General features: G+C 37.7%; 1 protein-coding gene across 1 annotated transcript in view; it reads right to left on the minus strand.

The window, feature by feature from the left end:
* Window positions 1–16,218, minus strand: part of RUNDC3B (RUN domain containing 3B) — a 54,413-nt gene that overhangs the window by 7,931 nt on the left and 30,264 nt on the right. Inside the window, exon 8 of the mRNA XM_074157104.1 lies at window positions 13,612–13,769. Coding sequence (XP_074013205.1) covers window positions 13,612–13,769 — 158 coding nt within the window. The remainder of the gene's footprint in view (window positions 1–13,611; window positions 13,770–16,218) is intronic.

Raw genomic sequence — 16,218 nt, forward strand, 5'->3', positions numbered from 1 at the left:
ATGGTACCTCACCTAATCTACGCATGAAAAAATTCTTCGTTGGCTGAAAGCCTGTGAACTTCTTCCCCGCATCCACTAACTGGTATCTTCTCTACCTACAATCATTTTCATCTCCTTGTAATCATGTTGGCGAAAAGTAGCAGAAGCTCTCCTTCGTGATCTGCAGAGAGAAAATAATTATTTTTCTCCTGCTCTCAACATTTGTGCCCTGAGCAGTCCTCACCCTGACAAATATTTTTATAAGATAACTTCATATCACATTTAAAGTTCTGAAAAACATTACAAAAATCAAGAAATACTGCATAAACGGCAGGCAGGGAGAGAATATTTCTAATTTCTTTGGAAGCAATTGCAGAATTGCTATTTTCATACTGAAAAGTGGTGAAGCAAACCCACCAAAAGTCTAGTTGGGATTTATTACAGGAGAGAGGCATTGGTGATACTGGAGAAAGAATGTATGTTCAAAAAACTGCTTTTAAAATGATCAAATATCCTTTGTATTACTTCACAGCAGATATATTTGCAAGGTCCTGCACCTGGGACATGGCAATCCCAGGCACAAATACAGGCTGGGTGGAGAATGGCTGGAGAGCAGCCCTGAGAGAGGAGGATTTGGGAGTATTGGTGGATGAGAAGCTCAACATGAGCCGGCAATGTGCACTGGCAGCCCAGAAAGCCAACCGCATCCTGGGCTGCATCAAAAGAAGTGTGGCCAGCAGGGCAAGGGAGGTGATTCTACCCCTCTACTCTGCTCTGGTGAGATCCCACCTGGAATACTGTGTCCAGCTTTGGAGTCCTCAACACAGGAAGGACATGGACCTGTTGGAATGGATCCAGCAGAGGGCCATGAAGATGATCAGAGGGATGGAGCACCTCTCCTATGAGGACAGGCTGAGAGAGTTGAGGTTGTTCAGCCTGGAGAAGAGAAGGCTCCAGGGAGACCTTATAGCAGCCTCCCAGTACCTGAAGGGGCTCCAGGAGAGATGGGGAGGGACTCTATCAGGAAGTGTGGTGATAGGATGAGGGGTAATGGTTTTAAACCGAAAGAGGGGAGATTTAGATTAGATACCAGAAAGAAATTCTTTACTGTGAGGGTGGTGAGACACTGGAACAGGTTGCCCAGAGAAGCTGTGGATGCCTCATCCCTGGAGGTGTTCAAGGCCAGGCTGGATGGGGCTTTGAGCAACATGGTCTGGTGGGAGGTGTCCCTGCCCAGGGCAGGGGGGTTGGAACTCAATGATCTTTAAGTCTTGGTCCCTTCCAACCCAAACCATTCTATGAATTATCTTTCTGGAAAATGTAAAGGGCGGGGTTTATATTTTGAATGGTGACGTGATTAAAATTTTTCAAAAAGGAAGAAAATGGTAACATGGAAAAAAAAAAAGTAATGCATTGGATGTTAGGAACTGCTATTTCTATGATTTTTAAGGTTCTTTCCAACTCTAACCATTGTATGATTCTATGATATTTGTGCTATGGAAAAATCTAAGAAGTCTAACACACACAGTCTCATCATGTTAGCCCAGGATACACTGTTTAAGTTATGACATTTAAATTATGGTGGTTTTTTTTTTAACATCTAAAGAAAGAAAAACCCCATACAGATTCAGAAGACTACTGCAACAAATAACTTGTTAGGGACAACAAGCAGGAAAAGAGACGAGAACATAATCTTCATTCTAGAATACTTCATTAAAAACTAACAAATATTTGGCTTACATTTATATTTTTTTGTTCTCTATATTAGGAACGGCTATTTAAATTAAGCTCCTCTAGAAAACAAAGACAAGTATTCAGTAAAAAACATCTTGCTAATGAATTTCTGCCTATTACAAAAGAATATCAATGACTAATTAACTAATCAATACTAGCATACTCCCAAGATAGGAATAAGTGTCTGCCTAAAGTGCAGATATGCATGTGCTCCATCCAGGCCTGTAAATTTACTTACTTTTATTCAAGAATAAGAGCAACAGCCAGGGTATTAACATCAGGTTTATACACCTATTCCCAGAAATGCCTCTGCGTGCTTTTGACTTTCAGTCCTTTAATTGTGTATTCAGAAAGTAAGGAAAAGCGAGATTAGTGGAGTCTTCCAATAAACATCCTTCTCCACCAGTGTTCACCGCTCCTGTCTTTGTCAGGTACTCTCCAGAATATTTACTTGCTGATTTCCTCAATTTTTATTGTTTTGAGGTGCTTATTTCATAATTTATTACTTTGACATTATTTACTAAACACAAGCAGATTATGTCTGGTACATATATAATAATCAAATGCAATTGATAAATTACTGCTCGTTTTCCTGCTCCACAGTATGTGGCCCTTTCAGCTGTTCCGGTACAATCCTGTAGGAGCCTGCCTCTCCAAAGGATAAAGAGTTAGTCCTTTGAATTAACACATCTAAGACTTGTGCATTTTGAAACCATGACATGACTTGATTCGCTCATTCATAGTGGCAGATGGGACAAAAACCAGCCGGTGCGTGGGGTTCTTGCACACAAAATACAAGTGATAGAAAAAGTTTAGTCCAAGCTAATATAGAAAAGCCTCGTCTTGGTCACTACATAAAATTTCTGCTCTCACTTCAGCTAGATTGGATTTCCAATTTCCCCTGGATCAAATCCGGATTCATGCCATTGGAAGCCTATTCCAAAAGACCCATTTACACAGATTTGTTTGTTTAATAAACGAAGAGTCAGTTCTGTTTCCATTTATACCTATGAAAAACCAGTAATTTCTTACCTGCAAGTTTAATTTCTCCAAATCCAGAAAATGCCAGTCCAGTTGGCAATTTGCCCTCCTACCAGCAGATGAAGACAGGAAATAAACCAAACAGACTAATTCCCTAAGAAAGGGAATTATATCAGATGAGTGCTCCAGTTCAAGAACTACCTGAGTAGTGAAAAGTGAAAATAAAAGCTTAAAAAAAAAAACCAAAACATTTGAATAAGAAAGAACAAGCTTTAAAAACCTTTATTTAGGACAGGAAATATGGAATGCAAACTCAAATTGATAGCATACATGAACATAACTAAAATCTGTAAGAGCAACTCTAAAATAAAAGGGAACTCTCAGATTGTCAGTATTGTAGCAAGACAGGGAGCTGTCTGGACTGGTATGTCATTGGACTTTGAGAAATTAGATCAGCAGGTATGAAAATTAGTTACTTACCAGTAGATTTGGATGCTGCAATATATCACCACAGACACAGTATCCCCCAAATTAGATGCCAGAGCAGTTAGATCCCAGCAGATTTTCTAATGGCAGTGGCTGTAGTGAAAAAAAGCAGGCACGTCCTACCGCACCACATCCTCGTACTCTTTCTGACCGACCAGCAGGTCTTTGTGCGGAACAGCAACGGTACGAGTCGTGCTACACAACAGATCCCCTTGAAGCTTCTATCAGCAAGCAATCTTTCCAGTCCTCCTTTATTATCTCCTAGAGATCTTGAAATATATCCTCCGGTAATAAAATTACTGTCATCAATTTTATACAGCCTTTGATCTCCTTGACCTCTGGAGTAACTCGGATAAGTTTATATTGGCAAAACCACCAGCAGCTCGACTCCTGAGTTCCAGTCTAATTACGGTGGAGGTTTCATTTCAGAATACAGATATGCAGAATGCATCAAAACACACTACAATATATTAACTTTGCTCATTAAAATACTACTGCAGCACGTGACTGACGCTCTTCATGTCCTTGGACAAATAACCAGGCCCTGATTCCTCCGGAGGAAGGTAACTGGCAGAACCCCACCAGTTTCCCCACCCAGTAGGTCTTGACTGAAAATAAGAAAAATACTGAACTTGACTAGCAACCATTAAACAACTATTAAAAAAGGTAAAAAGCAGCTTTTAATTCTGTTCTTCAACTATCAGATCCTTTCCACTGCAAAATGGAGGACTCTTAGCAAACAGCTTTTTTTGACAGATTTTCATATTTGCCTTTAACAAATATCCTCTCAAACATAGCTTGTCATTCAAGGATTTTTTATTCCATCTCAGTCATGTAAATACAAATTATCCATCTATAGCTAAACTCCTTTTAAAAGAACATTTCTATGGGGGAAAGGGGGAGGGAAGCTAAATCAAGATCTTCCTTCAGAACAGATCAGGAAAACTTCACCAAAATCAGTGGTCTTCTCAATAACTTTTTGCCATTTTGACATGCTTCCCTTGGATTCAGTAAAAACAGCAGTATGAACCACAAAACAGGTGGGTAAACTTTGGGTGGATAGAACAACAATTTTTTAAACCTCTTCATATATTAAGCCAGCAAGAGTTCCAGCGGAGATATCCAACATTGTAACTGTAACATGGATCTTCTATATATGCTAGTTTTGGCAAATACTTGTCTATAAGCCTCCTTCAGAATGCCATGTTCCTAATTACAAAACGTGATATGTGAATGTTGAGTTAATTTGAAGGATAGAAAACCACGTTGGTTTAAAAAAAAGCAAAAGAAAAAGTTTAAAAAAAACACAGAAAAGAAGAGAAGAGGAGAAAAGAGAAGAGAAGAGAAGAGAAGAGAAGAGAAGAGAAGAGAAGAGAAGAGAAGAGAAGAGAAGAGAAGAGAAGAGAAGAGAAGAGAAGAGAAGAGAAGAGAAGAGAAGAGAAGAGAAGAGAAGAGAAGAGAGCAGGGAAGCCATGAGTAATGTAAATTCTTCCTAGTAGCTGAATTGCAAATAATACAACTACCAAATTATGCAAACAGTAAGGCAGAGCTTAAAAGTCTAAGGCGATTGCAGAATGAAAAAAAAAGCAGGATGAAAATCTGATCCATGGGGAGAGGCGACAATTGAAAAAAAACACACACACACAGAGAACAGCAGAAATGGAGAAATGGGAAGGGAAAACAGGTAGGAAATAAAAATCTTTGCCAAGCGTATTTCGAGTTATAATTTGGATAACAAAATACTGAAAATTTTATTAAGTTAAGTGGTTGCATAAGAATCTCAATGACAAACAGAAAAAGCTCCAATCTAAATCTCGATCACTTGCTATCCAAATAGCAAGGCAGCTAATAAAAGCTTCTTGCTCAAGAAATCAGGTAACATACTGCACTGTATTTTCTTGGTTATAACTTCAGACATTTTGCTTTTTCTATTTTAAGCCTCTCCAGAAATCATTTAAATTGTGTTTTATTTTAATGAAACATTGAAAAAACCCAATACACAAAGTTGTAGCCTTAAAACTGGATTTCAAAGAAAGAAAAATAAGTTGTATCCTAAATTTACAAATATCACCCAAAATTTAAAAAACAAACATACATTTACATGACTGTGTGTGCACACACCCCGACCAGTAACTCATCTTCCTTTTGGTCAAACTATTCACATTTTAGAGAAACTTTTAATTCTGTTTTGAATGTAAAAAATGGATTTTTCTATTCCTTTTTACTGGATGAAAATTAATTCTCTGTCTGATTTACTTAAATATAGCCAAATAAAACCGAAATTTTGGATAATTTAAATATCAATTTCTTTTTTCTAAACAATCTTAGAGAAATTACTACAGTACATCAATGATAAAACAGTATCTCTGCACATACAGAATTAGCCTCTCCTCACCATTCTAACCTGATCCTTCTACCCTCTATTTCTACTGTTTGTCATTTAAAGTCCATTTAGTTTGGTATTGAACTTCATGTAACTTCCACTAAGTATATCAGAAGAATGTAAAAAAATAACTTTTGTTCAAGTCTTCTTATTTATGTATAAGCACTATCAAATACTAGCTTTTGCCATCAGTATCTTCCAGAATATAGAAGCAAATCTACAGTAAATGAATCTGAGAGTTAAGAGATGAAGCAAGAAAAACTGGGACTGTCAGAAGAAAATGGTAGTGGAATTTTATTTATCTATTTATCTTGGGTAAAGCACAAAAAGATCAAATTCAGTCTCTATTATTGTACTCCAGGAGTTAATGATTATGCACCGTGATTGACTTACCCTATTTTTTCAGCTGATGCTCTCTATCCCCTCCATTCACAGAGAGTATCAAGTTGTTCAAACTGTTTTATGAACTCAGGTTCACCTGTTCTAGACATGAGATAATTCTATTTGTGGAATTGAAAGAGGAAAACATTGATGTTTGTTGCATAGGTCCCTTAGCATTACTACGTCAAAGCAAGTATTCTTTTTCTGTCAGTTCAGGTAAATTCAGGTAATGCTAACATAAGAAGAAACTCTCTGATCCATACAATACGCTTTCCCACTGGGAACGCACATCATTTGCGACTGTATTGCATTGAGGCCCTCAAAGATTCAATACTTCTTGTTATTATTTTGAAAGGCTTTACTTCCCCCCACTCCCAACCTTATAATTCTATGCTGGATTAAAATTCTGGAATTTGGAATGCATGAAGTGCTAATGTCCAAGTAACTTAAAGCTTTCTTGCTTTCTACTTTTATGCAATGCCTTTATCCCTAGCAGTGTAGCTATGGGAGAAAAGAGGACGGACGCAGCTGTAAGAACAGATTTTAGTATTGCACATTAGAGACTTGGAGAAGGGGACACATTGCCATGCTAATGTCACTAAATATGCGAAATGTTCAAAGGAAAGTTCCTGTGATTCTCTAACCCACTAAGGGGGAGGGGGGCGGAAACCAAAACAAAAGCCAAAATGAAAGCCAAAACCAAGAAAGAGAAAAGAGAGAGCAGAGAGGAGAGAATCCTTACAAAAATGAGTGGTTTTCACTTTGGAGTCAGCCAGCATTTTGCTGTAAATATACCAACACATCTTGTCCTTGAAGATGTCAATAATTCAAAAGCTTTTACATTTTTTAAAATTTAAGGTTTATTTTAATATATCTCACCTTTTAAATCCCATTTTTACAAGCTCAGAATGAGATACTAAAATATAAGGGTTTAAAATAAATCCCTCCCTATCTAATGCATCTTGCAGAGCGAGTCCTGTTCTTCAAGCTGCTATCAATCCAGAAACTTCTTGCTTCCTGCTGCACAAGAAACCCAGGCAATCCCTCCGGATTCTAAGAATAACATGCCCTCCATCGTGGCTGAGGCTTGGCTGCAATTTTGTTTAATTCTGCGTATTTCTCTGCTGTGCCTCACGCTGCATGTTCCACTCTGAATTGCAAGAGTCTGTCTGTCCACATACTATGCCCAGCGGAAGTTTTTCCTAGTTATACTTCAAGCAGAAAGGAAGCTCCTGTGTCTTCAGAGGTTTCCACCTCACTGAAAGCAGAACTTTCCCTCTCGCTGTCTCATCCACACCTTTGTAAAACAGAAGGGGCGTACAATATTGCAGCAAACTTCAAATGAAAGAATTCCGCAAAACCAAAATCCAAACCGCTGCATAAACAAAACAGTTTTAACATCTGTCAAAATGTGCAATATTTTTTCTGCACTCTTAAAAAAAAAAAAAAGAAAAGAAAAAACGAAAAAGTGCAGACAAAAAGGAGCTGAAAGCAGCCCAGACTGCAATACTAAGGATTTCAAACTGCTGCTCAAACTTGAGGGAGACAGAGGACACAGAGGAAGCATTATAACTAAAAGCGTGGCTAATGGGAATTATGGTTTGATAGCGAGGATCCAGCAAAGCTTTAAAAGGAAAGAAGGATTAGCATTCTCAATTTTGATATTCTAGGAAAGAAAGTCACTAAGATCAAACATTAAATTTTAATCTCCCACTTCCTTTCAGTGAGAAAATAAAGCAGCTACAACAAATTGGATTTACTGTACTTACACAGCTGAGGAATTCAGTTTCTTAAAGGAAAAAAAAAAAAAAAAAAGGTCTTGTAAGACTATCTGAAAATGAAGGTAAGAGTGCTAAAGTAGTGATCCAGCCTATTTCTCCAGATGATTTCGTTTTTGAGAGAGGATTACAAATCCAGGCAACCCACATTGAAAGTTCTACTCACAAGGAGACACAAACCAGGCTATATTTCAAAGCCTTTGCTCAGGCCCTTCTACTTCCATTTCCTTGGACAAGCTTTTGTCTGCTTTGTCCCTGACAGCACAGCTATAGCCCATATCCTCTACAATTTTGTGCCGCCTTCTGTGACCCTCTCCTTCCTACTCTCAGACAGAGTATTTGTGGCAACACTCTGAAGGCTCTAGAGCACTTAGAAACTTGACAAAGCAAGGAAAAGCACAGATACTATTTTCATAACCGTTTATTAACCAAATGGGGCATGATCAGTCTTTGGGAGGGAATCATCTCTGCTGCAAAAAATATAGTTAATCTTTAAGTACTTCATAACATAACTGATAAGACGTGGTGTATTTGAAACAGAGAAGCTCATTTTGCTGAGACTTCTAAATTGAATTTCCGATAGCGTGCCGCCCTCACAGAGCGGCTGAGGCCACCTTCAGGGGCTGCTGAGGAGGAGCTGGTGGGCTTCTCTGAAAGGCAGGAGGATCAGCCTGAGCTCGATGCAGGGCTAACATAGGGCAAAACAGGGGTGTGGAGAGCATACTTCCAACAGCCAGTGCCTGGAAAACAGGGAAACCTAAGGGACAGGCTGAGTGCAACTCGGGAGTGGAAACAGGCACACAACATTTACTGTAATTAAAGAGTGTCAGTGATGCAAACAGTCTCTCAGGGTTGCAACCAAACTGTCCTCTCCTGTCTGTACAAAGACATTTGTATTATCCAGATAGATCCAGCAATACTGCAGTTCCTATCAGACAACTATATTATAATATCAAGAATGGAGTACAAGCAGTGCTTAGGCCTTGAAAAGACTGAGCAATTCTGAAGTAACAGCCAGACAAATTAAATAAATCTAGCTTTAAGATTTTCTAAAACATACAAAAAATTTCTTGATTATACAGACAAACTTAATACACAACGTAAGACGTGAGTGTCCTCACAACTTAATTTGAGCCTATTTGTACTGTAATCAAAGACAGAATTCCAAACATGGAACAGTTTCTTGACTTCTCTTCCCTCCACAGAACACCAGAAAGGGTGCTTTGGGACAGGGATATAGGAAGAAACAGCAGAGGGAGATAAGAACAGCAGTATAAAATAGAGCACAGCCACTGAATCTAAGAAATACATTTTCAACACGTGATAAATTAACAAAAATAAAAATACTGCAGCAGTTGGGATAATAGGGCTGTACCATCTTACACCAGCCACACCAGTCTGAAAACCTGAAAAACACCTTAGGAGGAAACCCATGTTGGTAAGCGTTATGCAAACCACTATTGTAATTTCAACAAAAATCACAGCAGAAGAAAAAAAAAATTCTAAAGCATTTTGAGGGTTTTTAATCTTTGTATACAATGCTTCCCTTTTTCCTTATCACTTTATTTAAATTTATTTTTGTTAAAGTGATTAGCTTTTTTAACATCAGTGAGTCACTATGCAGAAAACTGATGGAATCTCTCTTGTATATACCTCTTGTATATACCTCAATATTTAACATACGTAAATACCCATTTCCGATGCAGAATCTGAACTTTAAAGTGACAAAGGCCAGCAGTTTGCCTTAAACACAGGTAGCATGTAAGTCAAAAGAAAGACTAAGAATCAACCTAAGGGGGAAAAAAGCCTGTTTAAGCAGAGATAAAGAGTTTTAATGCAAGGATGCTGTGGGCAAGTAGTTCCAGATTTTGCCCAGCCACTTCTTTGACTGAGTTAAGTAATCCTTCAAGGCAGTGGTCTCCAAAGTAGGGTGCTTAAGACAATCCTTTGGGGTATGGGAAAGAACACTTTTTGTACTGTTAATAAATGAAAAAAAAAAGAAAAAGAAAAAAGATAGTGTTTATTTTTTCTTTATCTCATTTTTTTTATTTATATCTTTGTGTATGTTTTATAATGTACATATTAGTACAGTAGTACATGTATAAATAAATAAGTATGCCTATATTAGGGTGGTGTGCTCAGAATTTTTTTCCCGACAGGGCGTGCAATCAAATGTCTCTCTGCTCCAAAAGATATTCAACGCTTCTTTGCAGGATCTTAGAGCAGGAAGAAATGCCTGCCTCTGAGTTTTGAATACTCCAGGATACAGTTCCTTGATGACTTAGGATCCCTCTCCCATCACATACTGAATGGTGTGGAATTCAAACTGTTTTCCTCAGTTAGACATGCCATGGATTGCAGCCTTCTTTTGGCTGTCCTCCTGTGAGCTGTTATTTTTAAGCGCTTTAAGGCCTTAAGAACTGCCCCACCCTCGCTGTAAAAATACACTATTCCTAGAGAAGAGTGGAGCTAAAAAGCACTGTTCTCTAATATTCAACTACAGCAAGTTCCAGGCAAAAACACATCCCAGTGACAGCAAACACTTCTGAAGAAAGCAAACGAAAACCAGAACATGCCTCATCATTATTACAATTGACACATATCACTAGGCAACCACTTCATCTAGAGATGCTGGAAGTGCGGTGAAAGAGCAAGCTGTTCTTAGAATAGAACAGAATGGTTCCGGTTGGAAGGGACTTAAAACGATCATCTAGTCCAACTGCCTGATCACATCAGGGCTCACCAAAAGTTAAAGCATAGTATTAAGGGCATTGTCCAAATGTCTCTTAAACACTGACAGGGTTGGGGCATCAATCGCCTCTCTAAAAAGCCTGTTCCAGTGTTTGACTACCCTCTTGGTACAGAAATATTTCCTAGTATCTAGGCCGAACCTTCTTCTTGATGAGCTGTGCATTAGTTTAAATGTGTCTGACTGATGGTCAACATGCTCTATCGCTACTTTTCTCACTTGATTTGCCATCAGACACCTGCCAGCAAAGTGAGATGGCCAATCCCCAAATGGGTGGGCATATACTAAGAAATCCAATTAAGAAGAGATATAAAAAATGTTACTCTTTTGTGAATAACTAATTTGATGATTTGTAAGGTTCACTATTTTCCAGATATCAGTATTCATGAGATCCATGAAAAGACTTTCAACTAAATTGAAAACCGTTTTGTTCATTGTCTCACATGTTTGAGTATCCAAACTAAAAAGTTCAGAATAGTGAAAACTGTAGATCATTAAGTTTTGCATAGCAGCTGTAAAACAAAAATTACTTCCAAGTTTCTCCAATCTCCTATCTCCATATTTATTTCATGCTTTATAGCGAACTGCCTTATTAAATGTGAATATGGAAACGTTTTTCTACAGGTAACCTCATTTATAACATGAAGGCCATGTTGATCACTAGTGTTACCTGGTTTCCAAGTCAGCAGGAATAACACATCTCTATTTCCCACTCCCACTCTTTTTTTCTTTTGGGGGTGTGGGGGGGTGCGTGTGGGGGGGTGCGTGTGGGTGTGGGCGGGGGCGTGCACAGGCCTAAACATAGGCTCAGATTCTACCCAAATCCATTGATAATATACATAAAACATTTTGACTTGCAGCCTGTGAAAGACCATTTTGGAACCATGAACAAATACTTAAATCAACAGTAGAACTTGCTACCTTAACAGCCAGTGGAACAGAAAGGCATCATTAAGAAGAAAATATAGAATATTTATTTATAATAGTTTCCATTGCACAGCAAATGATCCTAAATCAGATCTCAAAGTGTTTTACAAACAATACTGTAATATGCCTCAGGCAGAATTACAATCCCAAACTTGCTCTTAGCTGCTTGTAAAGAATTAAAAAAGATTACAGCATACATCCACTACTTCAAAATGCTACTAATGGCAGGGGAGCAAAACACTAAGATTTGGAATTACATGAATACCATTCTAAAACAGCTGGACCATAAAAAGCAATTGGCCAAAAATCATGTCTCATTACAGATGCATTACTAATACAACATATTCTGCTCTCAGGTCATCCTTGGTCAGAAAAAGAAAAAAGAAAAAAAAAACAAGGAAAAAACTAAATATGAAAGAACTATTACAAGATGTTAATTATGACTGGTGTTCACCATCAGAAACCTGATAGGAATATTTCTTCCCTTCCCTCTCCCCAGTAAGGAACTATAAGCTCCTAACTTTAAGGAGAGTTCATCTGAGAGGCACGATATGCTCACAGCAGTAACAATGCAAAATTATACCTCTCTCCACAAATATCTAGTGCAGTCCAGGCTCCTGAGTGCAGTGTCTCATAAACAGCTATACAAGAACACACTGTCGAGATACAACAGAAACTGCTCCACAGTTTGAGCCTTTACATAAGAAAGCCAGCGAACAAACCCCCAAAACTGAGATCTTTACAAGAGTCTGATTGCATATATCTCAGCTAAAAATTAACAGCAGGTCTGAATGTTCAGAATTTCCAAGTATCAGAGTGAGTTTAAATGAGCTCACACCTTCCCCCAACCCCTCCTAAATAATCAGGGAGGCCAAAGAAGTGTAACATGAATCATTAGCTATATTGGTAAGTTCAGAAAAATACTCAAAAACAGGTATCTCAAAAACTTACAGGCAATCAGAAAAAGAAAAAAAAAATTAAAAAGACTCAGAAAAGCATCTTTTTTTCTTCCTCAACTCTGAAATTGGCATAAATCAAATGTAAATGCTGTATTCCTGAGGATTTTCAAAAAAATCCATTTCAAGCACTGGCAATAAAATGATCTACTACAAAAAAGAGAAGGAAAGGAAAAAAAAACCCCAAAAGAAACTAAACCAAAAGCAAACACACACACACACACACACACCAAGCTTTGTTTACAAGCTAGAAGTACTTTTTACTGCATAGAAAAGACCCTTCTGGGTGGTGTCTTGGTGAGACATTAGGCAAGGGGAACCAAAGTACCCCAAAGCCATCTTTATATTCATTTCATCCTGGATTGTTTCAAAGGCCACAGGTGACTTCCATTTCACCTCAGCGTTCAGACACATACAAATTACTCCAGATGTAAGGTAAAAGAATTTATCTTGTATTTGTTATGAACAGAACATACAATTATTTCAGATGCCTACTACGGCGGTCTTGTGGCAATTTATCTGCACAGCAAGTCTTACATCTATCTGGGTCTCTAAACATTACCAGAGAGTGTCTCGGCAAAAGGACAGTAGCTCTCTCCCCAACAGACAGGGCTGGGAGGATAAACTATGTAAGGATCATAAGATACTCAAACATTTATCATATTAGGAGTCACATATTCTATTAAAAAATTAAGCCTTAAAGCTGTTGTTTTAGCATTTTGCCTTGCGCTGAAGGAGGAGTGAGGAGCAAACTATTTCATCAGTTTGAATATTTTTAGGACTAGTAGATGAAATTCTATTGCCTGAGCCCCTTAAAAATAACATATAACCTATGCAAAGTAAATAAGTATTTCTTTATCCTCTCTGGCCTAACATTTGAAAAAACAGCATTCAAAAGGAAGTTGCTTCCAATGTACTTTTTTTTTAAGGGTAGCCTTAAAGCTGGAAGTAATAAAATATAAAGAATATTTTATAAAAATGTGTTAAAAATTTACACAAATTTACTGTAAGCTATTTCAGACCTAAAAAAACCCCAATATCAGAATTATTCCCTCTTACACTACTCCAGTTTTCAGGGGAGCCATTTCTGAATAAAAGACTTGTCAGGAAAAAAAAGAAAGCTAAAAATACATCAGTTTCTTTAAGAAGTTTGACTCATTTCCACAGGACCAGAAGTTCTTTGTACTGTATAGTTAAATAAGTTAAATAAATTAAGTGATATTGCTCAAACAACATTTTTCCATCATACTAACTTACAACTGGTCTTGCAGTTCCACAATGATATATTCGAGCTGTTCCTTCTCCATTTTATGGGCTAGATCCATATCTTCAATTCTTTGTAACAGCAGTTTATTCTGTGAGACAGATTCAGACAGCTGGTTTTCTCTGAGTCGTACCAATTCTTCAAGGTAACCCTGGAAAAATAAGTGTTAGAAAGCCTTAAAGAACACATTATCAAAAAAAAAAAATTTCATTATATATGTTCACATTTTTCTGGTTTAAGATGTATACAGTTCTACTTTGGTTTTGCTGTAGGGCTTTATTTTATTTTTAAACAGACTGGTAAATTGATTTAAGATTAGTATGACGCTTCCTAATAGGTAGCAAGTAAATTATGTACTTATTTATATTCCTGTGGTGGTATAGAATAATGGATGAAACAACTAGACAGGAATGCTACCAGCAGGAATCACTCATTCATTTTTTGAAAACAACATATAACAGTCACTAGAATAAGAAAAAGATCTGAACTCTAAAACTTGACAAATGCAGGATGTTAGAAATTGTCTAAGAAAGACAAGAGTAGAATGAGTCTATATGGATCTGTATCGTTAATGAAAGTCATCCAGAATTATAAAAAAATATCCAACACTATTTTAAAGTTTCTTTGAAAACTGCAATACCACATCACACATTAAAATGACAAAGAAGAAAGCTATTGAAATAAATATTCATCTCCAGTAAAGCATCAGGTAGGACAACTGGTGAAGGTAACTTCTTTTAGTAACATTGGATCTGTGCAGCTGGAATGTGCATGTGCATTTATGTAATTGTTTTTGCAGATGATACTATAAAACATATGGGGCAGTCCTAATTACACTCCAACTAGTTAGTCATTTACAAAAATCCACACTGTGAGTATCTAGCAGCAGCTGTGACAGCAGGCTGGTCACAAAGTATGTTAACAAATTACACATCTGGTTACAATACTAAGGAGATATTTCTTTTTCTTCAGGCAGAGTTCCTGCATGTCAGATGCTAGTAACTTCTTGTTAATTCTTAGCTAAAGCCATATACAGTAAGTCTATACTGCATAAAACTTTGCACATTCTTTGAAGCCTGTGGAAAAACGTGTAACTCTTTCATAGGTGCCCATGTCACCAAAGACAGGTCTCTGCTTTAGTTATAACGATATACTACCGAAACGTTGTTTGCTTCCTACTAACCTTCTTACTGTGTGAGACAACACTTAATTACTGAGCTTCTTACTGTTTGAGAAAACAGTTGGTCACTGAGCTGATAGTGATAAGGATGGGATAACAAGTAGTTAATCACTTCAAGGTTCTCTCATATTTAAAAGTACTCCTAAGCCAATTAGAACAGAGCTGTGGCCGCTTCAAGGAACATCCTTATCATCCTCAGGAAGCTGGCAAAGGTACTGTAAACTTTTACTGTCCTGAGATGACTCAATACCTTAAAAGGATAATGTGAGGCAGGGTATCCTTACCCAAATGACCACTGAGGAACTCACGCCTGCGCAGAAGTGTTTTGCCAATGCTGCAAAATTTAATAAGCATGTGCAAAAGGGCCATTCAGTCATCCTAATGGATATGTAAAGCTAGGTGGAGTTATTCATTAGGTAGGTGGAATTATGAGAATTGTTTCTGTATAAATAATGGGTGAATGTCCCCAGTAAGGTGTACTAGATTTGTGGATTTCCACCTAGCACCCAACGCCGAATAAAGCAGTATCTCCTCTCTAAACTGCTTCTGGTTTCAACAACTTTTACTTCAGACAACACCCACTTTAAAAAAAAAAATAATTAAAAAGGTAGTTTTCACAGACACAAAACAGGCATCGTTCTGTTGAGTAAGAGGGAGGGGAGTGATAGAATGGCTTGGTGGACACCTAGCATCCAGCCAAGGTCAACCCACCAGTTTTGGAGTTTTTTAAAAATTTTTTATTTATTTTTAAATGGACACTGGAACAGGTTGTCCAGACAGGCCGAGTCTTCTGCATCCTTGAGATATTCACAGCCTGACTGAACAAGGCCCTGAGCAACCTGCTCTAGTCTACCTTTTTTTGAGCAGGGGAGTTGGACAAGGCAATCTCCAGAGGTGCCATCTGACCACAACTATTCTGTGATTCTATGATTACATACAGTTCTGTACACTGGATATACTTGTATTTCATAGGAATTTATTTTAGTCTTGGTACAAGTTCCAAGGAATCTTGAGAGCTTTTCAGTATGCCTAGTTCTGCCCCGTCAAATGTTAGTTACCTTGACTGTTAAGGTGCTCCTTGGAGCTCCAAGTAGTGCTTTGAAAGTACTAAATGATGCATTAGGGCATATACAAATTTTCTGCCTCCCAGAAACGTCAAACAAACATTTTACAAAAAGATTTTAGATATGAAGCATCAGTATCAAAACCAGAATACTATGAACAGTAAATACCTCTACCTATAATGACACGGAGATGCATCATCCCACCAGGAAAGCATATAAAACTTCAGTATAAACAGTACACAAAGAATTTAGGACTTGACTACACAAAAGTGAACAATTTACACCATTCAAAAATAGGGAAGAGATAACTTCCACATAGGTAACAAATGTGTAAACTGTGACTCATTAATCTGGAC

This window comes from Numenius arquata, chromosome 12, assembly GCF_964106895.1.
Source record: "Numenius arquata chromosome 12, bNumArq3.hap1.1, whole genome shotgun sequence".
NCBI lineage: Eukaryota > Metazoa > Chordata > Aves > Charadriiformes > Scolopacidae > Numenius > Numenius arquata.